The sequence below is a fragment of the Panulirus ornatus genome, chromosome 8 (assembly GCF_036320965.1).
Source record: "Panulirus ornatus isolate Po-2019 chromosome 8, ASM3632096v1, whole genome shotgun sequence".
Classification (NCBI taxonomy): domain Eukaryota; kingdom Metazoa; phylum Arthropoda; class Malacostraca; order Decapoda; family Palinuridae; genus Panulirus; species Panulirus ornatus.
Genome location: NC_092231.1, coordinates 30,912,987 through 30,938,885, shown reverse-complemented (window position 1 = coordinate 30,938,885; position 25,899 = coordinate 30,912,987). Strand labels below are relative to the sequence as shown.

At 40.3% G+C, this 25,899-nt stretch overlaps 1 protein-coding gene across 1 annotated transcript in view; it reads right to left on the bottom strand.

Moving 5' to 3' along the window:
* LOC139749885 (uncharacterized) overlaps window positions 1-25,899 on the bottom strand; it is a 230,545-nt gene that overhangs the window by 148,921 nt on the left and 55,725 nt on the right. The window contains exon 3 of the mRNA XM_071664267.1: window positions 21,024-21,702. Within this exon, the coding sequence (XP_071520368.1) occupies window positions 21,024-21,702 (679 nt within the window). The remainder of the gene's footprint in view (window positions 1-21,023; window positions 21,703-25,899) is intronic.

Sequence of the window (25,899 nt, the reverse complement as noted above, 5' to 3'; positions counted from 1 at the left end):
GAAAGCAAAAATGGTTATGTTTGAAGGAATAGTGGTTCCAACAATGTTGTATGGTTGCGAGGCGTGGGCTATGGATAGAGTTGTGCGCAGGAGGATGGATGTGCTGGAAATGAGATGTTTGAGGACAATCTGTGGTGTGAGGTGGTTTGATCGAATAAGTAATGTAAGGGTAAGAGAGATGTGTGGAAATAAAAAGAGCGTGGTTGAGAGAGCAGAAGAGGGTGTTTTGAAATGGTTTGGGCACATGGAGAGAATGAGTGAGGAAGATTGACCAAGAGGATATATGTGTCGGAGGTGGAGGGAACGAGGAGAAGTGGGAGACCAAATTGGAGATGGAAAGATGGAGTGAAAAAGATTTTGTGTGATCGGGGCCTGAACATGCAGGAGGGTGAAAGGAGGGCAAGGAATAGAGTGGATTGGATTGATGTGGTGTACCTGGGTTGACGTGCTGTCAGTGGACTGAATCAGGGCATGTGAAGCGTCTGGGGTAAACCATGGAAAGCTGTGTAGGTATGTATATTTGCGTGTGTGGACGTATGTATATACATGTGTATGGGGGTGGGTTGGGCCATTTCTTTCGTCTGTTTCCTTGCGCTACCTCGCAAACGCGGGAGACAGCGACAAAGCAAAAAAAAAAAAAAAAAAAAAAAATGATTTGGTAAACAGAGAAGAGGTAGTAAAAGCTTTGCAGAAGATGAAAGCCGGCAAGGCAGCTGAATGAGTGTGTTAGTGGTTTTGATGCAGAAGACCGGGTTATAGTGATGGGTGATTTGAATGCTAAGGTGAGTAATGTGGCAGTTGAGGGAATAATTGGTATACATGGGGTGTTCAGTGTTGTAAATGGAAATGGTGAAGAGCTTGTAGATTTATGTGCTGAAAAAGGTCTGGTGACTGGGAATACCTGGTTTAAAAAGCGAGATATACATAAGTATACGTATGTAAGTAGGAGAGATGGCCAGAGAGCGTTATTGGATTACGTGTTAATTGACAGGTGCGTGAAAGAGAGACTTTTGGATGTTAATGTGCTGAGAGGTGCTACTGGAGGGATGTCTGATCATTTTCTTGTGGAGGTTAAGGTGAAGATTTGTATGGGTTTTCAGAAAAGAAGAGTGAATGTTGGGGTGAAGAGGGTGGTGAGAGTAAGTGAGCTTGGGAAGGAGACTTGTGTGAGGAAGTACCAGGAGAGACTGAGTACAGAATGGAAAAAGGTGAGAACAATGGAAGTAAGGGGAGTGGGGAAGGAATGGGATGTATTTAGGGAATCAGTGATGGATTGCGCAAAAGATGCTTGTGGCATGAGAAGAGTGGTAGGTGGGTTGATTAGAAAGGGTAGTGAGTGGTGGGATGAAGAAGTAAGATTATTAGTGAAAGAGAAGAGAGAGGCATTTGGACGATTTTTGCAGGGAAAAAATGCAATTGAGTGGGAGATGTATAAAAGAGAGAGACAGGAGGTCAAGAGAAAGGTGCAAGAGGTGAAAAAGAGGGCAAATGAGAGTTGGGGTGAGAGACTATCAGTAAATTTTAGGGAGAATAAAAAGATGTTCTGGAAGGAGGTAAATAAAGTGCGTAAGACAAGGGAGCAAATGGGAACTTCAGTGAAGGGCGCAAATGGGGAGGTGATAACAAGTAGTGGTGATGTGAGAAGGTGATGGAGTGAGTATTTTGAAGGTTTGTTGAATGTGTTTGATGATACAGTGGCAGATATAGGGTGTTTTGGTCGAGGTGGTGTGCAAAGTGAGAGGGTTAGGGAAAATGATTTGGTAAACAGAGAAGAGGTAGTAAAAGCTTTGCGGAAGATGAAAGCCGGCAAGGCAGGAGGCTTAGATGGTATTGCAGTGGAATTTATTAAAAAAGGGGGTGACTGTATTATTGACTGGTTGGTAAGGTTATTTAATGTATGTATGACTCATGGTGAGGTGCCTGAGGATTGGCGGAATGCGTGCATAGTGCCACTGTATAAAGGCAAAGGGGATAAGAGTGAGTGCTCAAATTACAGAGGTATAAGTTTGTTGAGTATTCCTGGTAAATTATATGGGAGGGTATTGATTGAGAGGGTGAAGGCATGTACAGAGCATCAGATTGGGGAAGAGCAGTGTGGTTTCAGAAGTGGTAAAGGATGTGTGGATTAGGTGTTTGCTTTGAAGAATGTATGTGAGAAATACTTAGAAAAGCAAATGGATTTGTATGTAGCATTTATGGATCTGGAGAAGGCATATGATAGAGTTGATAGAGATGCTCTGTGGAAGGTATTAAGAATATATGGTGTGGGAGGCAAGTTGTTAGAAGCAGTGAAAAGTTTTTATCGAGGATGTAAGGCATGTGTACGTGTAGGAAGAGAGGAAAGTGACTGGTTCTCAGTGAATGTAGGTTTGCGACAGGGGTGTGTGATGTCTCCATGGTTGTTTAATTTGTTTATGGATGGGGTTGTTAGGGAGGTTAATGCAAGAGTTTTGGAAAGAGGGGCAAGTATGAAGTCTGTTGGGGATGAGAGAGCTTGGGAAGTGAGTCAGTTGTTGTTCGCTGATGATACAGCGCTGGTGGCTGATTCATGTGAGAAACTGCAGAAGCTGGTGACTGAGTTTGGTAAAGTGTGTGAAAGAAGAAAGTTAAGAGTAAATGTGAATAAGAGCAGGTTATTAGGTACAGTAGGGTTGAGGGTCAAGTCAATTGGGAGGTAAGTTTGAATGGAGAAAAACTGGAGGAAGTAAAGTGTTTTAGATATCTGGGAGTGGATCTGGCAGCGGATGGAACCATGGAAGCGGAAGTGGATCATAGGGTGGGGGAGGGGGCGAAAATTCTGGGAGCCTTGAAGAATGTGTGGAAGTCGAGAACATTATCTCGAAAGCAAAAATGGGTATGTTTGAAGGAATAGTGGTTCCAACAATGTTGTATGGTTGCGAGGCGTGGGCTATGGATAGAGTTGTGCGCAGGAGGATGGATGTGCTGGAAATGAGATGTTTGAGGACAATGTGTGGTGTGAGGTGGTTTGATCGAGTAAGTAACGTAAGGGTAAGAGAGATGTGTGGAAATAAAAAGAGCGTGGTTGAGAGAGCAGAAGAGGGTGTTTTGAAATGGTTTGGGCACATGGAGAGAATGAGTGAGGAAAGATTGACCAAGAGGATATATGTGTCGGAGGTGGAGGGAACGAGAGAAGTGGGAGACCAAATTGGAGGTGGAAAGATGGAGTGAAAAAGATTTTGTGTGATCGGGGCCTGAACATGCAGGAGGGTGAAAGGAGGGCAAGGAATAGAGTGGATTGGATTGATGTGGTGTACCGGGGTTGACGTGCTGTCAGTGGATTGAATCAGGGCATGTGAAGCGTCTGGGGTAAACCATGGAAAGCTGTGTAGGTATGTATATTTGCGTGTGTGGACGTATGTATATACATGTGTATGGGGGTGGGTTGGGCCATTTCTTTCGTCTGTTTCCTTGCGCTACCTCGCAAACGCGGGAGACAGCGACAAAGCAAAAAAAAAAAAAAAAAAAAAAAAAAAAAAAAATATATATATATATATATATATATATATATATATATATATATATATATATATATATATATATATATATATATATATACAAATATATATATATATATATATATATATATATATATATATATATATATATATATATATATATATATATACAAATATATATATATATATATATATATATATATATATATATATATATATATATAAACACACAAACATACACTTATATGCAAATGTACATATTCATGCTTGCCTTCAATCCATTCAAGATGCCACCCTGCCCCAGAGGAGACAGTATCACTACCCTCTGCTTCAGCAAAGTTGTGACAGGAAAACAGACAAAAAGGCCACATTCGTTTACACTCAGTCTCTAACTGTCATGCGTAATGCACCAAAACCACAGCTCCCTATCCACATCCAGGCCCCACAGACCTTTCCATGGTTTACCCCAGACGCTTCATATGCCCTGGTTAAGTCCACTGGCAGCACGTCAACCCCGGAATACCACATCATTCCAATTAACTCTATTCCTTGCACTCCTCTCATCCTCCTCTATGTTCAGGCCCCAATCATTAAAATCTTTTTCACTCCATCTTTCCATCTCTAATCTGGTCTCCCTTTTCTTGTCCCCTCTACCTCTGACACATATCCTCTTTGTCAACATTTCCTCACTCATTCTCTCCATATGTCCAAACCATATCAACACACCCTCTTCTGCTCTCTCAACCACACTCTTTTTATTACCACACATCTCTCTTGCCCTTCCATTACTCACTTGATCAAACCACCTCACACCACATACTGTCCCCAAACATCTAATTTCCAACACAACCACCCTCCTCCGTACAACCCTATCTACAGCCCATGCCTCACTACCATATAATATTGTTGGAACTACTATTCCTTCCTACATACTCATTTTTTGCTCTCCAAGATAACATTCTCTCTTTCCACACATTCTTCAATGCTCCCAGAACCTCTGCCCCCTTCCCCCACCCTGTGACTCACTTCCAATTTCATGGTTCCATTCACTGCTAAGTCCACTCCCAGATATCTAAAACACTTCGCTTTTATCCAATTTTTCTCCATTCAAACTTACATCCCAATTTACTTGTCCCTAAACCCTGCTGAACCTAATATTAACCTCGTCCTTCATCACAATCACTCTCAACTTTCACCTTTCACAAACTTTTCCAAACTAAATCACCAACCCCTGCAGTTTCTCACTCGAATTAGCCACCAGTCTGTATCATCGGTGAACAACAACTTATTCACTTTCCAGGCCCTCTCATCCCTAACAGACTGCATACTCGCCCCTTTCTCCAAAACTCTTGCATTTACCTCCCTAACCACCTCATCCACAAACAAGTTAAACAACCATGGTGATGATACACATCCCTGCCACAAACCCACCTTCACTGGGAACCAATCACTCTCCTCTCTTCCTGTTCAAACACATGACCTACATCATACAAAACTTTTCATTGCTTCTAGCAGCTTACCTCCCACAACAAGTACTCTTAAGACCTTCCACAAAGCATCTCTATCAACCCAATCATATGCCTTCTCCAGAACCATAAATGCAGCATACAAATCTATGTTTTTCTAAGTATTTGTGGATATTTGTGCTGAAAGCAGTCTATTCCTTGCAAACACCATTTTTCAGGACAAGATGATCCACAGATATACATGGATGAGGAATGATGGAAGAGAAAAGCAAAAGGCTTTGACTGATTATGTGGAAGCAGATGAAAGATTGAGAAAGGCTGTACTGGATGCCAGAGTCGTGAGAGGATTCTATGGAGAGACTGACCATTTCGCAGTTTTTGTGGGGATAAGGATCAGGGAGAAGTGGAGGTATGGTGTAAGGAAGAATGAAGAGATAAAAGTGTTGGCAAGCGAGAAGATGAATCTGGAAAAATACAGTAAGGAGTATGAAAGGAATGTACCTGGAAGCTTAGATGGAATTGCAGTGAATGTACAAATGCAGTCATGTGTGAATGAGGTGTTTAAAATGTTCAGTGAAACAATAGTAAAGGTTGTAGAACCAGTAACTGAATACAAGGTAGTGAGATACAGGAATAAAAAGGGCAATGCATGGTGGACAGAAGAGATTAGAAATGCTGTTGTAGAGAAGAAAAAGGCATATGGTAGACTGCTCAATAGGAATGTACCAGAGGAAGTTCAGCAAAGGAGGAGGGAAGAATACAAAATATATGTGACAATGTTAAGAAGCTAATAGAGGAAAGCAAAGAAAGAGTATAAGAAAATTTTGGAAAAAAGTTAAGTGAAAGGTTTCAGGATAATAAGACAGTATACTGGAAGGAAGTGAAAAAGAGAGGTGGATGTAAGAGTGGAAATTGTAATGTGGGAAGCAAGGAAGAGGAATTGCTGAATCAAAAGGAGGAAGTGAAAGGAAGATGGAAAGAATATTTTGAAGAACTCATGAATGTGGATCAAGGGGAGGCAGCAGTTATCACATGCATAGGTATGTAGGAGGGTAGGAAAAGAATACAAGTGCAGGGAATTATAGCAAAAAGGGAGATAAGAAAGGCAATAATGAGACTAAAAGTAGGAAAGGCAACTGGAGTGGATGGGATTTTAACTGAAATGCTGAAAATGGAGGAGAAAGTGTGATAGAGTAGATGCATCTTACAAGCAATTCAGCATGACAACAGAAGGTTATGCCTGAAGATTGGGTGAAAGCTATTATTGTTCCTTTAATTCCAAGGAAAAGGTGCTAAGAATGTATGTAGCAATTACAGGGGAATAAGTTTGTGAAGTACACCAAGAAAAGTGTATGCAAGAATACTAACTGACAGAGTGATGGAAGTGACTGAATGCAGAATGGGTGAAGAACAAGGAGGTTTTAGGAAAGGTAGGGGATGTGTGGATCAGATTTTTGTAGTAATGATAACTGTAAAAAAGTATTCAAAGAAAGGTAAGAAGTTGTACAGAGTTTTTATAGATCTGGAGAAAGTGCAAAGTTGTATAGAGTTTTTATAGATCTGGAGAAAGTGTATGACAGTGCTGAATGGAATGCTTTGTGGGATGTGTTAAGGATATATGGTATAGGGGACAACTACTGGATGGTGTAAAAGCCTTCTATAGAGGAACAAATGCATGTGTAAGAGTGGATGGAGAGCTGAGCAGAAGTTTTGGGGTACATGTAGGTGTGAGGCAGGGTTATGTGATGTCACCGTGGCTTTTTAATATATATACATATATATATATATGTATATATATGGTTGTTTAATTTGTTTATGGATGGGGTTGTTAGGGAGGTAAATGCAAGAGTTTTGGAAAGAGGGGCAAGTATGAAGTCTGTTGGGGATGAGAGAGCTTGGGAAGTGAGTCAGTTATTGTTCGCTGATGATACAGCGCTGGTGGCGGATTCATGTGAGAAACTGCAGAAGCTGGTGACGGAGTTTGGTAAAGTGTGTGGAAGAAGAAAGTTAAGAGTAAATGTGAATAAGAGCAAGGTTATTAGGTACAGTAGGGTTGAGGGTCAAGTCAATTGGGAGGTGAGTTTGAATGGAGAAAAACTGGAGGAAGTGAAGTGTTTTAGATATCTGGGAGTGGATCTGGCAGCGGATGGAACCATGGAAGCGGAAGTGGATCATAGGGTGGGGGAGGGGGCGAAAATTTTGGGAGCCTTGAAAAATGTGTGGAAGTCGAGAACATTATCTCGGAAAGCAAAAATGGGTATGTTTGAAGGAATAGTGGTTCCAACAATGTTGTATGGTTGCGAGGCATGGGCTATGGATAGAGTTGTGCGCAGGAGGATGGATGTGCTGGAAATGAGATGTTTGAGGACAATGTGTGGTGTGAGGTGGTTTGATCGAGTAAGTAACGTAAGGGTAAGAGAGATGTGTGGAAATAAAAAGAGCGTGGTTGAGAGAGCAGAAGAGGGTGTTTTGAAATGGTTTGGGCACATGGAGAGAATGAGTGAGGAAAGATTGACCAAGAGGATATATGTGTCGGAGGTGGAGGGAACGAGGAGAAGAGGGAGACCAAATTGGAGGTGGAAAGATGGAGTGAAAAGGATTTTGTGTGATCGGGGCCTGAACATGCAGGAGGGTGAAAGGAGGGCAAGGAATAGAGTGAATTGGAGCGATGTGGTATACAGGGGTTGACGTGCTGTCAGTGGATTGAATCAAGGCATGTGAAGCGTCCGGGGTAAACCATGGAAAGCTGTGTAGGTATGTATTTTGCGTGTGTGGACGTGTGTATGTACATGTGTATGGGGGGGGTTTGGGCCATTTCTTTCGTCTGTTTCCTTGCGCTACCTCGCAACCGCGGGAGACAGCGACGAGGTATAAAAAAAAAAAAAAAAAAAATATATATATATATATATATATATATATATATATATATATATATATATATATTATCCCTGGGGATAGGGGTTCAAGAATACTTCCCACGTATTCCCTGCGTGTCTTAGAAGGCGACTAAAAGGGGAGGGAGCGGGGGGCTGGGATTCCTCCCCTCTCGTTTTTTTTTTTTAAATTTTCCAAAAGAAGGAACAGAGGGGGGCCAGGTGAGGATATTCCAAAAAAGGCCCAGTCCTCTGTTCTTAGCGCTACCTCGCTAATGCGGGAAATGGCGAATAGTTTAAAAAAAAAAATATATATATATATATATATATTTTTTTTTTTTTTTCATACTTTGTCGCTGTCTCCCGCGTTTGCGAGGTAGCGCAAGGAAACAGACGAAAGAAATGGCCCAACCCCCCCCCATACACATGTACATACGTCCACACACGCAAATATACATACCTACACAGCCTTCCATGGTTTACCCCAGACGCTTCACATGCCTTGATTCAATCCACTGACAGCACGTCAACCCCTGTATACCACATCGCTCCAATTCACTCTATTCCTTGCCCTCCTTTCACCCTCCTGCATGTTCAGGCCCCGATCACACAAAATCTTTTTCACTCCATCTTTCCACCTCCAATTTGGTCTCCCTCTTCTCCTCGTTCCCTCCACCTCCGACACATATATCCTCTTGGTCAATCTTTCCTCACTCATTCTCTCCATGTGCCCAAACCATTTCAAAACACCCTCTTCTGCTCTCTCAACCACGCTCTTTTTATTTCCACACATCTCTCTTACCCTTACGTTACTTACTCGATCAAACCACCTCACACCACACATTGTCTTCAAACATCTCATTTCCAGCACATCCATCCTCCTGCGCACATCTCTATCCATAGCCCACGCCTCGCAACCATACAACATTGTTGGAACCACTATTCCTTCAAACATACCCATTTTTGCTTTCCGAGATAATGTTCTCGACTTCCACACATTTTTCAAGGCTCCCAAAATTTTCGCCCCCTCCCCCACCCTATGATCCACTTCCGCTTCCATGGTTCCATCCGCTGACAGATCCACTCCCAGATATCTAAAACACTTCACTTCCTCCAGTTTTTCTCCATTCAAACTCACCTCCCAATTGACTTGACCCTCACCCCTACTGTACCTAATAACCTTGCTCTTATTCACATTTACTCTTAACTTTCTTCTTCCACACACTTTACCAAACTCAGTCACCAGCTTCTGCAGTTTCTCACATGAATCAGCCACCAGCGCTGTATCATCAGCGAACAATAACTGACTCACTTCCCAAGCTCTCTCATCCCCAACAGACTTCATACTTGCCCCTCTTTCCAGGACTCTTGCATTTACCTCCCTAACAACCCCATCCATAAACAAATTAAACAACCATGGAGACATCACACACCCCTGCCGCAAACCTACATTCACTGAGAACCAATCACTTTCCTCTCTTCCTACACGTACACATGCCTTACATCCTCGATAAAAACTTTTCACTGCTTCTAACAACTTTCCTCCCACACCATATATTCTTAATACCTTCCACAGAGCATCCCTATCAACTCTATCATATGCCTTCTCCAGATCCATAAATGCTACATACAAATCCATTTGCTTTTCTAAGTATTTCTCACATACATTCTTCAAAGCAAACACCTGATCCACACATCCTCTACCACTTCTGAAACCGCACTGCTCTTCCCCAATCTGATGCTCTGTACATGCCTTCACCCTCTCAATCAATACCCTCCCATATAATTTACCAGGAATACTCAACAAACTTATACCTCTGTAATATATATATATATATATATATATATATATACACATATAGAGTGACGGGAGAGATGAAGGCATGACTAGGGAAAAGGGGTGCAGAGATGGAGTGTGGCGGTGGGATATGGTGGCTAGTGGCAAGCCTGTTTGCGGATGATACTGTGTCGTTTGTGGAGAGTGAAGAGGAGTTACAAAAAGTTGTAAGTGTGTTTTATGATGTGTTTAAGCAGAGGATATTGAAGGTAAATGCAGTAAAAGTAAAGTAATGGCATTTGAAAGGAAATGGCGTGAAAGTATAGATTTTGTAAAACCATATAGAGTGAAAGAAGAAAGTGTGCTAAATTGTGCTGTGGATATGGGGGAAAAAGACTGGAAGAAGTGAGGGAATTTAATTATCTGGGAGCTGTCTTGGATAAGTGTGGTGATATGGAAGGAGAAATAAGGGAGAAAGCAGTGCAGGGTAGAAAAATCATGGGGTCTCTTAATAGAATAATTAAGGGTAGAGGTGTAAGTATGGAAGTGAAGAGAGGATTAAGGGACAGCATAGTCCTTCCAGCCCTGACTTATGCATCCGAAACATGGACATAGAATGAGGCAAAGAAGTAAAAAATCCTGGCTGTGGAAATGAGCGATTTGAGAAGAGCATGTGGTGGGACTAGATGGAATGAACAAAGAACTGAAAGAGCATGTGAGAGATGTGGTATGGCAAGGGATGCAAAGGGAGTGAATTGTGGAGTGGTAGAATGGGTGAAACGTAATACTTTGTGGTGGTTTGGGAGTGTGGAAAGAATACAAGACTAGGTTTACAAGGAGAGTGTATAATAGTACAATTAAAGAGGTTGGCGTGAGGGAAAGACCATCTGTAACATGGGAAAACAGGGTGGAGGAATACTGAAGGGAGAGAAACAGTGGAAGAATGCATGGAATGGTGTATGCGAGGGAAGCATGTAAGGACAGAGATAAGTGGAAACTCTTTTGCTGTGGCCATCCCTTGATAGGAGTTCCCATAAGGAATGGGCATCAGAGATATAGATATATAACAGACCAGCAAAATGAACCTGTGAGCAACTGGCTAGCCTAGCCAGCCAATGACACCAAAAAATACCAGTGTATCAAACACATGAACACCTGACTATTCTAGCAAGGGAATGGCACCCTAAAAATATATAAAATTACAATTCATATCACCAAGCATAATCAAAAGAAAAGGATACATATGCAACACCACAGAATACCAGATGAAAAAAATGAAAACATCAATAATGATGAAACCTTTATTAACTTACTACCTGCCCTAGGAGTCCCCTCTTTCCTTAGTAGGGTCCTGTAGCACTCAGGAAAAACTGGCCACATCCACCAGTTGGGACCACAGATCATCAACTGTTGTGATGTGTGTGTGTATGTGTGTGTGTGGAGAAAGTGCAAAGTAAATAAACAGTTAGTGTTCTTTATAGTCATTGCCCCAAGGGTATAAAGGGTCTTAGAATATGCTAAAAGTGTTTGTAGTGAAAACCCAGAGCATAAGTGAAAGTGTGTGACTTGTGGGGGAGGATCTTTGTTGCAGTGATGAGTATTTGTGGTTGCTATGCAGCTAATGACAGTTGTAAGTATACTATTTTGTGTGGTTTGAATATATGTTATAATTGCTTTTGAGAGGGTGGAATACCAGGCAGGTGAGGTATAGTTTAAAGTGCAAGGGATCAATTGTTTGTATAAGATGTTAATGGATTCTTTAAATTCTCCAAATCTAGTGCCATTTAGTGTTCTGAGGGCATTTAGCTTGTGTGCTGCACTGGTGTTTATGTTACAGGTTAGGGATATGAATGTCGTGTGTGCATCATATGTGAAGCTGAGAAAGGTTGCTGTCTTGTTAAGTGGGGAAAGACTCTATTCAAGGTGATTAGTAGGTGTAAGCTGGATTTATGTCTGCTAGGGGTTAAAAGTGACTGAATACTTCTGTGGAGAAGCAGACATTCTGTTCTGGATGAAACACTGTTCCAATTTTGTAATACAGTGCTGCATGTTTGATGTTACTACTATGGTGTAAGAGTTTTGTGATGCAACTGTGAGGTTCTCTGCATATGAAAGGAAATTCATGTTTGGGTTTACCTGAGGTAATGGGAGGTCATATATGAGGCAACTGAAGGATGATGGAGAAAGACTGCACCTTGGGGAACTCCAATGTGGAGTTTTAATGTTTTAGACGTAAAGATATTCTGAGTGACTCTGGCATGGTGGGTGGCTATGAAATTAGCCAACCACTTTCTATTATTGTTGTGAAGAGTGGTGTCAAGTATTTTTGTGTGAGGTGTTGGACAGTGTCAAACACTTTGTTGATGACTCTTGCCACTTGTTCTGTGATGAGAGAGAGAGAATTTGAATCCATCCAGGATGTGTTGTGTGAACTCAGTGTGCAGTGATTATTTGAGTGTTTGGGTCTGAAGCCATGCTCTGTGGGTGAGTGGGATCTTTTGTCTCATTCCGTAGTCAACAATTTTTTCATGAAGTTTGGATACTGAGGAAAAAAGAGAAACAGGGCAGTAGAAAGAGGGGGAGCTGGATGGTTTGGAGTGCTCTAAGATTGATATTTTGTCGGTAAGCTTTTAGATGTTAGGAACTCTATTATGTAGCTAACACATAACAAGTGGGCCACTGTGTTTCATGTGAAAGTTTGATATGCTGTTAGGTACCTGTTGCAGTGTAAACCCATACATGATGTCGACTGGTTTTCAAAAGGCACCCGTAATATTCTCTTGTCTGTGGTACCCATAACAGCCTGCTGTGGAGGAGGTAAACAGACACTCCTGTAAGTTTTGATGGTGTTTATTTTTCAATATTCCAATTATACATTTGGATGATGCACTGTTTCATAACAAGGGTCTTTTAATTTTCAAACTAATATTTCATCTTTCCTTTTTTGTAAAATACAAAAATCAAAACGTACATGTCTAAACTTGAAATGATAAAAAATAATATCGTCACTTTCTTTGCGAATACAACTTACTCATAAAAAAATATTTCAAAATGTATCAATCAGAAATGAAATATGCTTAAAAATCTAACTTTACTAGTTCACAATTAATCCCTTTTCAAGTTCTCAGTTCTGCCTCAGGAGACACAGGCTTGTTTCCTCTGAGCAGTGGAAGACTCAATAAAGGTTAGTGCAACATCAACCTTTTCACTTCTCTGATAATTCATTATTTGTATCTTCATCATTTGTAACTAATTCATCTATTTGTAAAACATCGAATCTGTTTTAGGATCCAACTCTTCTTACTCTGCTATCAACTGTTAGCTGGAGGTGTAGTTGTTAAGCAACCAGCGACCTGGGAGGTATATTACCAGTACTACTGACCTGGGTACTTGGAGGTTAGTGACAGCTGCACAGTATGCCAGCACTTCAGTGGTTGTCAAACTGCATTCCTCTGACCTAGATAGCTGACTTACTTTCTGCCTCACTTATTCATGGATTACTGGCATTCTGTCTACAAACATAAAATCTCTTCTAGTCACACAAAACATCTGACAGCACTTAACTCACACAGCTCATTCTTTGTAACTAAATTTTCCTGTGGTAAGCACTACATGCTAGCTCTGCCCTTTGGCAAAATAGTATGTGCAATAGTTAAAAGTAGTACAATGGAACATTTAGGCAAGATCATTAGGTAGAAACATAGGTAAAAGTAGTATGCAGGAAAATTAGGTAGAAGTAGGCTGGAATATTAGGAAGCAACATTTTGGTAGACACATTAGGAAGGAGTAGTCAGAAGGAACATTCGGTAAGAGCCTCTGCAAACCCTGTGCTAAAGTTGCCCTCTGCCAACGGCCAGTTACAGCTGAGGCACTAAAGACTAAGAAGTGGCACTGGAGTTCACTAGTTATGAAGATTCTACTGCCATAGCCAAATCCTTGAGGGACTTCCAGGAGGAAACAAACATTAGAGATATAGATATATAGATAGATAGAATAACTTAATAATTACATTGTAAAGGTTCCCTGAACTGTGTTCCAGAAAATCAGACCTTGGGGATACAATAACACCTTTCTGTATTCCTTCTTATTCCTATCCTTCAGCATTACTTTATCACTAACTAATCCTGCTTATCATAAGAACACTGCTATGCAAATTGTTTTGTTTTTTCTTTCAGCTTGTGTGTAAACTGAACAGCATTCTACATCTGAGGACACAATGGTTTTTCGGAGGCTGAGATAGTGTTACAGTTCTTCTTCTAAACAAAAGCTGTGCTGCATTAACTGAACTTTCTACCAGGGTATTCCTGTAATCTAACACACTTTAAGGATAGGTCTTTCCCTTACCTTTTAAGTTTAGTCAGTAACTTCTTTAAAGTTGAAATTGTTCTTACAGCCAATACATTACTTTCAGGGTAACAAGGAGATGAGGTTGTGTGGTGAATATTATAATCTCTACAAAATTCTATCAATTCCTTTGAGGGAAGCTGAGGTCCTTTATTACTGCAAACAGTATGTGGTATACCATGTCTAGAAAATACGAATTTACTGTATGAAACTGCAGTACCACTCAAGGTATTTTCTAAAAGGTCAAACTCAAAATATTTACTATAGTAGAGCACAAAGATTAAATAATTCTTACCACTTGACTCACGCAAATCTGCATCGTTTCTGCCATGGGTCTTCTGCTAATTCATGGTGTTGAAAAGGTTCCTATGCATGCTGTTTACCGTTTGTATTATCATTATCATACGAACTTATCACATCCTTTACTTACCCAGTCATAAGAGGCAATAAGATCCCTAGCAAATCTAAGACTTTTCTATTCCTTGGTGTGATTTCTGAATGTGTTTAATTACTCTGCTCCTCAGATTTTTAGGTATAATGATTCTATTTGTTATCCCTGGGGATAGGGGAATAAGAATACTTCCCACGTATTCCCTGCGTGTCGTAGAAGGCAACTAAAAGGGGAGGGAGCGGGGGGCTGGAAATCCTCCCCCCTCGTTTTTCTTTTTTTTTTTTAATTTTCCAAAAGAAGGAACAGAGGGGGCCAGGTGAGGATATTCCAAAAAAGGCCCAGTCCTCTGTTCTTAGCGCTACCTTGCTAACGCGGGAAATGGCGAATAGTTTAAAAGGAAAAAAAAAAAAGATTCTATTTGATGTGTACAAACACCATCAACAGAGCCAATTTCCTCCACAAAAGACCAGTATGCATAAATCTCAAGGGGAACCTAATCCAAAGTCTGGCAACTTTTCAAAAGTGGTTCCTCTTACCAAAAGCATTAGCAGGTAATTTTAAGTTAGCTCCTTAAGATCAACTAATTTAGCTATGAAAAGATCTTCAACAGCTAAATGTCTAACACAAATGCATTGTCATTAGTACTCAAGTTGTCAAAGGGTCACTCCACTCTACCTGGTGCATTCGCATCAAATAACTTTTAGACCCTCTCATACTTAACATTTACAGATTAGTTATTTATCTTAACATCCATACATTCTTCTTGATTGGCATCTTATATTGATTCTGATCTTCTCTCTAATAATACACAAAATTCATTAATAGTTTACATATTGGGCACAAATTAAGCTTAGTAATTAAGCATTCCCATGAACTGTTACAATTCTGCATTAACATTATGGGTTTGGAAATTATTGACTGCATATACTTTCTAAGGAACAATTTGAAGACCTTTCTCTGTCAATGTATGGAATAGTTTGCTTTTAATCTAAACTTATTGATTCAATTTAAAACCTTTAACCTAGATTAATGTTCAGCTTCAGTGGTGCCATGAAGTAAAATATCTTTTTTTTTCATACTTGATGGCTGTTTCCCACATTTGTGAGGCACAGCCATGAACAGAGGAAGAGAGGCCACATCTGCTCACATCCACTGTCTAGCTGTCATGTGTAATGCACCAAAACCACAGCTCCCTATCCACATCTACGCTCCACAGACCTTCCCATGGCTTATCCCAAGCGCTTCACATGCCCTGGTTCAGTCCACTGACATGTCGACCTCAGTATACCATACTGTTCCAATTCACTCTAGTCCTTACACATCTTTCATCCTCCTGCATGTTCAGGCCCTGAGAACTCTAAATCTTTTTCACTCCATCCTTCCATCTCCAATTTGGTCACCCTGTCCTTGTTCCCTCCACTTCTGACACATATATCCTCTTTGTTAACCATTCCTCACTCATTCTCATCATATGTCCAAATCATTCTGCCCACCCTCCTCTGCTCTCTCAGTTACACCCTTTTTATCACCACATGTCTCTTTTATCCTTTCATAACTAATTCCATCAAACCACCTCAAACCACATATTGTCCTTAAACATTTCTTTTCCAACAAAATCCAACCTCCTCTGCAGAGCCTCATTTATAGCCCATGCCTCACATCCATATAATACCATTGGGACTACCGTTCCTTCAAACATACCCATTTCTGCCCTCCCAGATAATGCTCTCTTTTTCCACACATTCTTCAGTGCTCCCAAAAACCTTCATCCCCTCCCCTATCCTAAGACTCTCATTCCATTTCCATGGCTCCATGCACTGTCGTGTCCACTCTCAAAAATCTAAAACACTTCACTTCCTCCAATTACCAATTTTTCTCCATCTTTTTTCTCAATTTTTCTCCATTCAGCTCACATCCCAATTAAACTGTTCCTTTAACTTTGCTGAAATTAATGACCTTGCGTTTATTCACATTCACTCTCAACTTTCTCCTTTCAAACACTCTACCAACCTCAGTCCCTACCTTTTCCAGATGCTCACTTGAATCCGCCATCAATGCTGTATCATCAGCAAACAACAAATGACTCTACTTCCCAGGCCATTTCACCCCAACAAACAACATACTCACCCCTGTCTCCAAGACTCTGGCATATACCTCCCTCAATACCCCATCCATAAAAAAATGAACAACAATGGTGACATCACTCATCCCTGCCATGGTACATCCTTCACTTGGAACCATTCACTCTCCTCTCTTCCTACTCGTACACATGCCTTACACCCTTGATAAAATCTTCTCACTCCTTCTTGCAGGTTTTCTCCCAAGACCTTCCGCAAAACATCCCAGTCAACCCTGTCATATGCCTTCTCCAGATCCATACATGACATGCAAATCCTCCTGTTTTTCTAAATATTTCTCACACATTCTTTAAAGCAAACACCTGATCCACACATCCTCTACCACTTCTGAAAGCACACTGCTCCTCCTTAGTCTGGCATTCTGTACATGCCTTCACCCTCTCAATCAATACCCTCCCATAAAACTTACCAGGTATACAAAAAAAAAAATTATATCAATGTAGTCTAAAAACTCACGTTTGTCCCCCTTGCCTTTATACAATGGCACTATACATGCATACTGCTAATCCTCAAGCACCTCACCATGATTCATACATACAGTGAAAATCCTTACCAACCAATCATCAATATGGTCAGCCCCTTTCTCAAGAAATTCAACAGCAATGCCATCCACTCCAGCTGCCTTGCCACAATTCATCTTACACAAGGCTTTCAACATATCTCTCCACCAAACCACTCCCCATGATCCTCTCACTTCACATACCACTCCAACCAAAACATCCTCTATCTGCCACTCTATCATCAAACACATTTAACAATCCTTCAAAATACTTACTCCATCTCCTCCTCGCTTCATCACTAACTGTTATCACTTCCCCTTTTGCCCCCTTCAGCAATGTTCCCATTTGTTCTCATCTTTCGCACATCATCAATCTCCTTTCAAAACATCCTTTTGGTCTCCCTAAAGTTTACCAATACTCAAACACTCCAGCTCTCATTTGCCCTCCTTTTCAATCCCTGGACCTTCCTCTTGACATCTGCTGCTTTCTCTTATACCTGTTCCAATCACTTGCACTTCTTCCCTGCAAGTACAACTCCAATGCCTCTCTTTTCTCTTTCACTAGCAACTTTACTTCTTCATCCCACAACTCATTACCCTTTCTAATCTCCCCATCTCCCTCCTTTGGCATGCCACATGCATCTTTTAAACATGCCATCTCTGCTTCACTAAATTACCTCCCATTCCTCACCCACTCCCCTTGCTTCATTTCATTTCACCTTTTGCCATTCTACACTCAACTTCTCTTGATATTTCCGCATACAAGTCTCCTTTTTAAGCTCACTTACTCTCATCACTCTTCTCCTGTACAACACTGAATACCTCACGTGTCCCAATTATACCCTCAACTGCTACATTATTTACCTTCATATTTAACTCACCCATCACTAATACCCGGTCTCATATCATAACGGTTACTCCCAAAATATCACACATCTCTCACCATCCATTTTCAGTTTTACCCACACAACTCAAAATTTACTTCCTTACAATGTATCACACCCTCCCACACCTTATGCTTTAGGAGATATGCTACTCCTTCCTTAGCTCTTGGTCCTCTCACCTAACCCTGACTTTACTCCAAAGACATTTCCAAACCTATTCTTCCCCTTTATCCTAGAACTTTATTTCACTCACAGAACATCCAGGTTTCTTTCCTCAAACATGCTACCTATCTGTCCTCTCTTCTCATCTTGGATACATCCACATACAATTAGGTAATCCACCCTAAGCCTTCGAAGATGATGAACACTCCCTAACTGGCTCCTTCTGTTCCCTGTTTTATAAATTGAAATACAAGAAGGGGAGGATTTCCTCCAGCCCCCCTGCTCTCACCCCATTTAGTCACCTACAAATTGCAGGGAATACAGAAGTAGAATTCTTTTTCCCCCACCCAATAATAATCTCATCCCCTCTAAACTGTCAAAAATTTCAAGAATTATTCTCTGATAAATTTCTGGGGCTGGACTAATACCAAATGAGAGCCTGACGAATCTGTATCTCTCAAAACAAGTGTTAAAAGTAAGTAGCTTGGAGCACTCTTTATCTACCTTAAGCAGCCAGAAACCCTTTGCAGCATCTAACATCGAAAAAAAGGTTAAAAAAGCTTATTTTGTAATTTGATATAAATCTCGTAAAAAGCTGGCATTGGGTGGTGTTGTCTTTCTAGAACTTCATTCAAGTTTAGATAGGAGCTAAGCATATCCTTAATTTGTGACCTTTATATACCACCATCATACTATTGACTCAATTAGTAGGATTAACCCTAGGAAAATCAACACCATTTTTACGATCTTATCAATGCAAACTTTAGTTCTTCCTTTAAGGCCATTGTCTTCTTTCATGGAGGATGAGCAACAGGGCAGACATTTGTATATGAACCTCTCCCTCTAAACATCCTAAACTAGAAAATAAATCTTGCAATTCAGCTACTAGTTCACTGTTGGTACATTTAGATTTTCATGTGCTTTTTATTAGGTTTGCAAATATAACCAAACCAAGGAGTACACAGGTACATATACTCAAAAGCAGAGCATCCTTTTCATTTACGATTCTTTTTTTAAATATTCTAAAGTAATATACTCATGCTTAATTTCACAGTTGCCAAGAGGAATAATTCTATGATCACCATAGGGAGACAGAACATATCTTGTCTTCTTTAGTTCTAGTCAAAGGTCTAACTTATCAGACCTACATGAAGCAAAGAAAATTCAGCCCGTGTCTATTCAAAAGTTTACCACCAAAGTAAAAAATTTCAAACATACAGTGTCTTCCATGATTTGATTCCATCCTTCAATAGCTGACAACTTTAGAATCTTATCTCTGGATTTAGGCCTTGTTACTTAAATAAGTCTGAGAGTAATATCATGAGACTCTTCTGAATATAATGATTTGGGGGATTCCTCTCTTTCAGCTTTTCTAATGTTTTTGTTTCTTGGTTTAAAATCAGACTGAAAATTTCCACAATGACCTTAGATATGTCCTTGCCTATCATAGTGAATGCCTTTCTTGTCTGCTTGGCATTTCTCTGAGCTCCATCCATACTTACAGCCATAATATTTGATCCTCTTTAATCCTTCTTGCCTAGAAATGGTTTTGTCTTTGTTATGTCTTTATTGTACTTAAAACCATTTTACTAACTCTTGGATGATGTTCATATAAAACTCACTCACTTCATGGTTTTTTTAAATGTCTAATACTTTGTCTATGCTTGTATCACCATGTCTGATCAATCTTCAATAAACCTGCTCACTGGAGGCACTACAAATCATCCCATATTTGATTAGTTCAATTTCAAGATTGGAAAGTTACAGTTTTTAGATTTAAGACTTAAATCAGTTACAAAATCATCTAGGGTGTCATCTGATTGCAGTACCCAACTGTTGACCAGAAAATGTTAACAGGTTATAGAGTCTTCGGATTCAAAATATGTGTAAAGACTATTCACCTCTACATTATACTTCTTTCATTCCCAATCAGTTCATGTTAGTGCCTGCCTTATAGATGTCTTAAAGATTATCACCAGCAAAATTCAAGAGAAGAGCAATCTTAACATCATCATCCTTCTTCAACTTCTAAGTGAACATATGATAATCTCAAACTTTTGGTAGAATCTCTTCCAATTTTCAGCCAAAGTACCTATCAGTTCAAGAAGCCCTGGAATCATACACCCTGAGGAAGCCATTCTAAAGACAACATTCTGCCATAGGCAATAACAGCATCAGTCCACACAACTGTAGTATTCACCAAAACAACACTGAATTTCTTCCTACACACATAGATCCTAGCAATCTATAAACTTCATGATGGTGTGTATTCTCTACAGTTCCAGTAATAAATCTGGATGCTGCTCTGCTTCATAACACAAAGGCTTCTAAATTTGAAATAATATTACAGCATGAACTGGACCAACACAAGTGTTATGGGCCTGGGCAAGCTGGCATACAGTTTTTGAGTCTCCATGAATGAGCATCAACAATTTTCATATATATTTTGGTGGTTGAAGAGAGTGAAATCCTGGTGAATACTTTTCTGTACACCTTACCAGGAATACTAAACAAACTTACGCCTCCGTACAATGAGCATTCACTTCTGTCCCCCTTGTCTTCATATAAGGCTATAACATATATATCCTATTTCTAACTCACTTCATCTTGGGCCTGTACATACACTGAAAAGCCTGACTAACCAATCAACAAGTTTCATTCCCTTTCTTGATAAACTCAACTGACATTTCATCCATTCCTGTTGCATCTTTTGCAAAGTATTCAACACTTCCTCTCTTTTCACTAAAGACTCTCTCCTATGAACCATTTTATTCTACACTCACAATATCCACCAATCTATCTAACATGATAAATGATAACATTCTAGCAATAGTAATAATACTAATGAATCTAATATATAATTTAGAAAAAAAAATATTTCTGGAGTAATTTTTGACATCAAGTATCAATCTAATAACACACATCTACCAGTAAGGAAAGAGCCTAGGTGTATGCATTGCTCAGTCATCTGAAAAATAAGCAGTTCAGTAAAAACATCCATTTTATGACTTACCTCAAATGCAGATGCATAAAACTTGGCAACATCTGGCATGTGAATCACTCCTTTCCATACATTCAGAGGCTCACCAGAAATGGCAGAAGATAATGGCACTGATGCTGCATCTGTTTTCTGAACACCTATCGGAGGTGGAGTTAATCTGTCCGAGTCACTGGTAAAACCAGACGATTTAGTTGGTGGTGTTGGTAACAATGGACCAGAAAATGGCATTGTTAATGATGACAGTTTTTCACTTGGCAAAGGTGGTGTGGTTGACCCACTTGAAACAGGCAAAGGTGGAGTGCTTGGTACCTCTTCACTTGGCAGAGGAGGTGTGTTAGGAATATCTTCATCAGGGAGTGGAGGAGTATGAGGAACATCATCATCAGGAAGTGGAGGGGTGGCTGGGACCTCACCATCAGGGAGTGGAGGAGCACTTGGAATTTCTTCTTCAGGGAGTGGGGGGGTTGTTGGAATCTCACAAACTTCAGAAGTAGTAAGTATGTCACTGTCACTCTGCTGTAAGCAGGTTCTTGGTCTGTCAGCATTACTGCCAGGTAAAGGTGGTATATACTGTGGAGAGTCTGGTGGAAGAGGAGGTGCTGGTGGACTCTCATGAGAAAGTGGTGGTGAAACCATTCCCATGGCTCTATATGGAGGTGAATACTCTTTGATATCCATTGCCTCAGGACTCCTAAAATCATAAGAAAAATTGAGTTACTTTCAGGATAACTGGGACTTACATTGCAATGCATTAGAATGTTTGTTAAGATCCTTTCTTTTGGCTGGTATTAGCCATGTGTTAATATGTAAAAGTAACAGCAAACAAGATGAAATAATGATGGATGTCATCCCTGACAGCTTCATCATAATTTTTCTACTTCAAGGGTTGCCCAAAATGTAGGTTTGAAAAACTGAAAAACCCTTTCTCTCTGAGGCAGGATCCCACAAGCATGATATATATTTCCTGGAAAGATGTGGGAAGAGGAAAAGAAGGATGTGCAATTCTGCTATCATCAAGAGTATAGGAGGGTGTTACAAAGCATGGATGGAATGGATAAAGAATTTTGTAGATGAAAAGGAAAGATTGGGAAAGTGAAATATGCATAAGTGTGTGTATATGCACCTGTGAATATGAAGAATGTAAGAGGTATGGATGAAATGAAGCTTTTCTGGGTAAATCTGAATGACTGTGTATACGGTTTTGAGAATGAGAGAGATGTGGTCATATTGGGTGATATGAATGCAAAAGTGGGATGTGATGAAATTTGTGAGATAGTTGCTAAATGGAAAGTGTCTGGAGTACATGAGAATGGAAGCTATCTTGTGGATATTTGTGCTGAGAGGGGTTTATTCCTGGTAAACACCTTTTTTTCAGCACAAGATGACCCACAGATATACATGAATAAGGAGTGACAGAAGAGAAGAGAAAAAGGCTTCGACTGAAAACGTGGAAGTAGATGAAAGATAGAGAAAAGCTAAGCCAGACCTTAAGAGTTCATAAGAGGATTCTTTGGAGACTGACCATTTCGCAGTTCTTGTGGGGATGAGGATAAGGGAGAAGTGGAGGTATGGTGTAAGGAAGAATGGAGAGGTAAAAGTGTTGGCAATTAAGAAGATGAATCAGGAAAAATACAGGGAGTATGAAAGAAAGGTAACTAAAAGCATAGATGGAAGTGCAGAGAATGTAGGAATGCAGTCATGTGTGAATGATGTGTTCAAAATATTTAGAGAAATACTAGTAAAGGTGTTATTCCATGTGTGGCGAGGTGGCGATGGGAATAAATAAGGGCAGACAGTATGAATTATGTACATGTGTTTATATGTATATGTCTCTGTGTGTATATGTATGTGTACATTGAGATGTATAGGTATTTATATTTCCGCGTGTGGACGTGTATGTATATACATGTGTATGGGGGTGGGTTGGGCCATTTCTTTCGTCTGTTTCCTTGCGCTACCTCGCAAACGCGGGAGACAGCGACAAAGCAAAATTTAAAAAAATAATACTAGTAAAGGTGGCTGATTCATGTGAGAAACTGCAGAAGCTGGTGACTGAGTTTGGTAAAGTGTGTGAAAGAAGAAAGTTAAGAGTAAATGTGAATAAGAGCAAGGTTATTAGGTACAGTAGGGTTGAGGGTCAATTCAATTGGGAGGTAAGTTTGAATGGAGAAAAAATTGGAGGAAGTAAAATGTTTCAGATATCTGGGAGTGGATCTGGCAGTGGATGGAACCATGGAAGCGGAAGTGAACATAGGGTGGGGGAGGGGGCGAAAATCCTGGGAGCCCTGAAGAATGTTTGGAAGTCAAGAACATTAACTCTGAAAGCAAAAATGGGTATGTTTGAAGGAATAGTGGTTCCAACAATGTTGTATGGTTGTGAGGCATGGGCTATGGATAGAGTTGTGCGCAGGAGGGTGGATGTGCTGGAAATCAGATGTTTGAGGACAATATGTGGTGTGAGGTGGTTTAATCGAGAAAATAATAATAGGGTAAGAGAGATGTGTGGAAATAAAAAGAGCGTGGTTGAGAGAGCAGAAGAGGGTGTTTTTGAAATGGTTTGGTCACATGGAGAGAATGAGTGAGGAAAGATTGACCAAGAGGATATTGTGTCGGAGGTGGAGAGAACGAGAAGTGGGAGACCAAATTGGAGGTGGAAAGATGGAGTGAAAAAGATTTTGAGTGATTGGGGCCTAAACATGCAGGAGGGTGAAAGGCAGGCAAGGAATAGAGTGAACTGGATCGATGTGGTATACTGGGGTCGACGTGCTGTCAATGGATTGAATCAAGGCATGTGAAGCGTCTGGGGTAAACCATGGAAAGTTCTGTGGGGCCTGGATGTGGAAAGGGATCTGTGGTTTCAGGCATTATTACATGACAGCTAGAGACTGAGTGTGAACAAATGGGGCCTTTGTTGTCTTTTCTTAGTGCTACCTCGCACACATGAGGGGGGAGGGGGATGTTATTCCATGTGTGGCGAGGTGGCGATGGGAATAAATAAGGGCAGACAGTATGAATTATGTACATGTGTATATATATGTATATGTCTGTGTGTGTATATATATGTGTACATTGAGATGTATAGGTATGTATATTTGCGTGTGTGGACGTGTATGTATATACGTGTATGGGGGTGGGTTGTGCCATTTCTTTCGTCTGTTTCCTTGTGCTACCTCGCAAACGTGGGAGACAGCGACAAAGCAAAATAAATAACTAGTAAAGGTTGTAGAATCAGAGGTTGGATGCAAGGTAGTGAGACACAGGAATAAAGAGGGATATGTAAGGTGGACAGAAGAGATTAGGAATGCTGTGGAGGAGAAGAAAAGGGCATATGACAGACTGCTTAATAGGAATGTATCACTGGTAGTTCAGCAAAGGAGAGAAGAATACAAAATATATAAGTGGAATGTTAAGAAGTAGATAGAGGAAAGCATATAAGAAAGATTTCTGAAGAAAGTTATGTTAAAAGTTTTGGGATAATAAGAGCAGAAGAGGGTGTTTTGAAATGGTTTGGTCACATGGATAGAATGAGTGAGGAAAGATTGACAAACAGAAAGGGTGTTTTGAAATGGTTTGGTCACATGGATAGAATGAGTGAGGAAAGATTGACAAAAAGGATATATGTGTCAGAGGAGGAGGGAATGAGGAGAAGTGGGAGACTAAACTGGAGGTGGAGAGATGGAGTGAAAAAGATTTTGAGTGATCGGGGCCTGAACATGCAGGAGGGTGAAAGGCATACAAGGAACAGAGAAAATTGGAACGATGTGGTATACCGGGGTCGACATGCTGTCAATGGATTGAACCAGGGCATGTGAAGCGTCTGGGGTAAACCATGGAAAGTTTTGTGGGGCCTGGATGTGGAAAGGTAGCTGTGGTTTCGGTGCATTATACATGACAGCTAGAGACTGAGTGTGAACGAATGTGGCCTTTGTTGTCTTTTTTAATGCTACCTCACGCACATGCGGGGGGGGGTGTTATTTCATGTGTGGTAGGGTGGCAACGGGAATGAATAAGGGCAGACAGTATGAATTATGTACATGTGTATATATGTATATATCTGTGTGTGTATATATATGTATACGCTGAGATGTATAGGTATTTATATGTGCGTGTGTGAACGTGTATGTATGTACATGTGTATGTGGGTGGGTTGGGCCATTCTTTTGTCTGTTTCCTTGCACTATCTCGCTAATGCAGTAGACAGCGACAAAGTATAATAAATGAAATATAAATAAAAACTATACTGAAAGTTGGTGAAAAAAGGAATGAGGTGAATGTAGCAGTGGAAATGTTGATCTGAGAAGTAAGGAGGGGGAATTGCTGAATCAAAAGGAAGATGGAAAGAATATTTTGAAGAACTGATGAATGTGGGATAAAGGGAGGCAGCAGCTATTACATGCACATGTATGGAGGAGGGAAGAGAATACAAGTGAAGGGGCTTATAGCAAAAAGGGAGATAAGAAAGGCAATAATGAGGCTGAAGGTAGGGAAGGCAACTGGAGTGGATGGGATTACAGCTGAAATGCTGCAGTATGGATGAGAAAGTGTGATAGAGTGGTTGCATCTTATATGTAATTTAGCATGGAAACAGAAGGTTGTGCCTTAGGATTGGGTGAAAGCTATCATTGTTCCTTTATTCCAAGAAAATGGTGCAAAGAATGTATGTAGCAATTATGGGGAATAAGTCTGTTAAGCATACCAGGAAAAGTGTATACAAGAATATTAATTGAAAGAGTGATGGAAGTGACTGAATGCAGAATAAGTGAAGAGCAAGGAGGTTTTAGGAAAAATAGGGGATGTACTGATTAGATTTTTGCAATAAGAATGACTGGAAATTATCTACCATAATGTAAGAATATGTATGCAGCTTTCATGGATCTGGAGAAAGCAT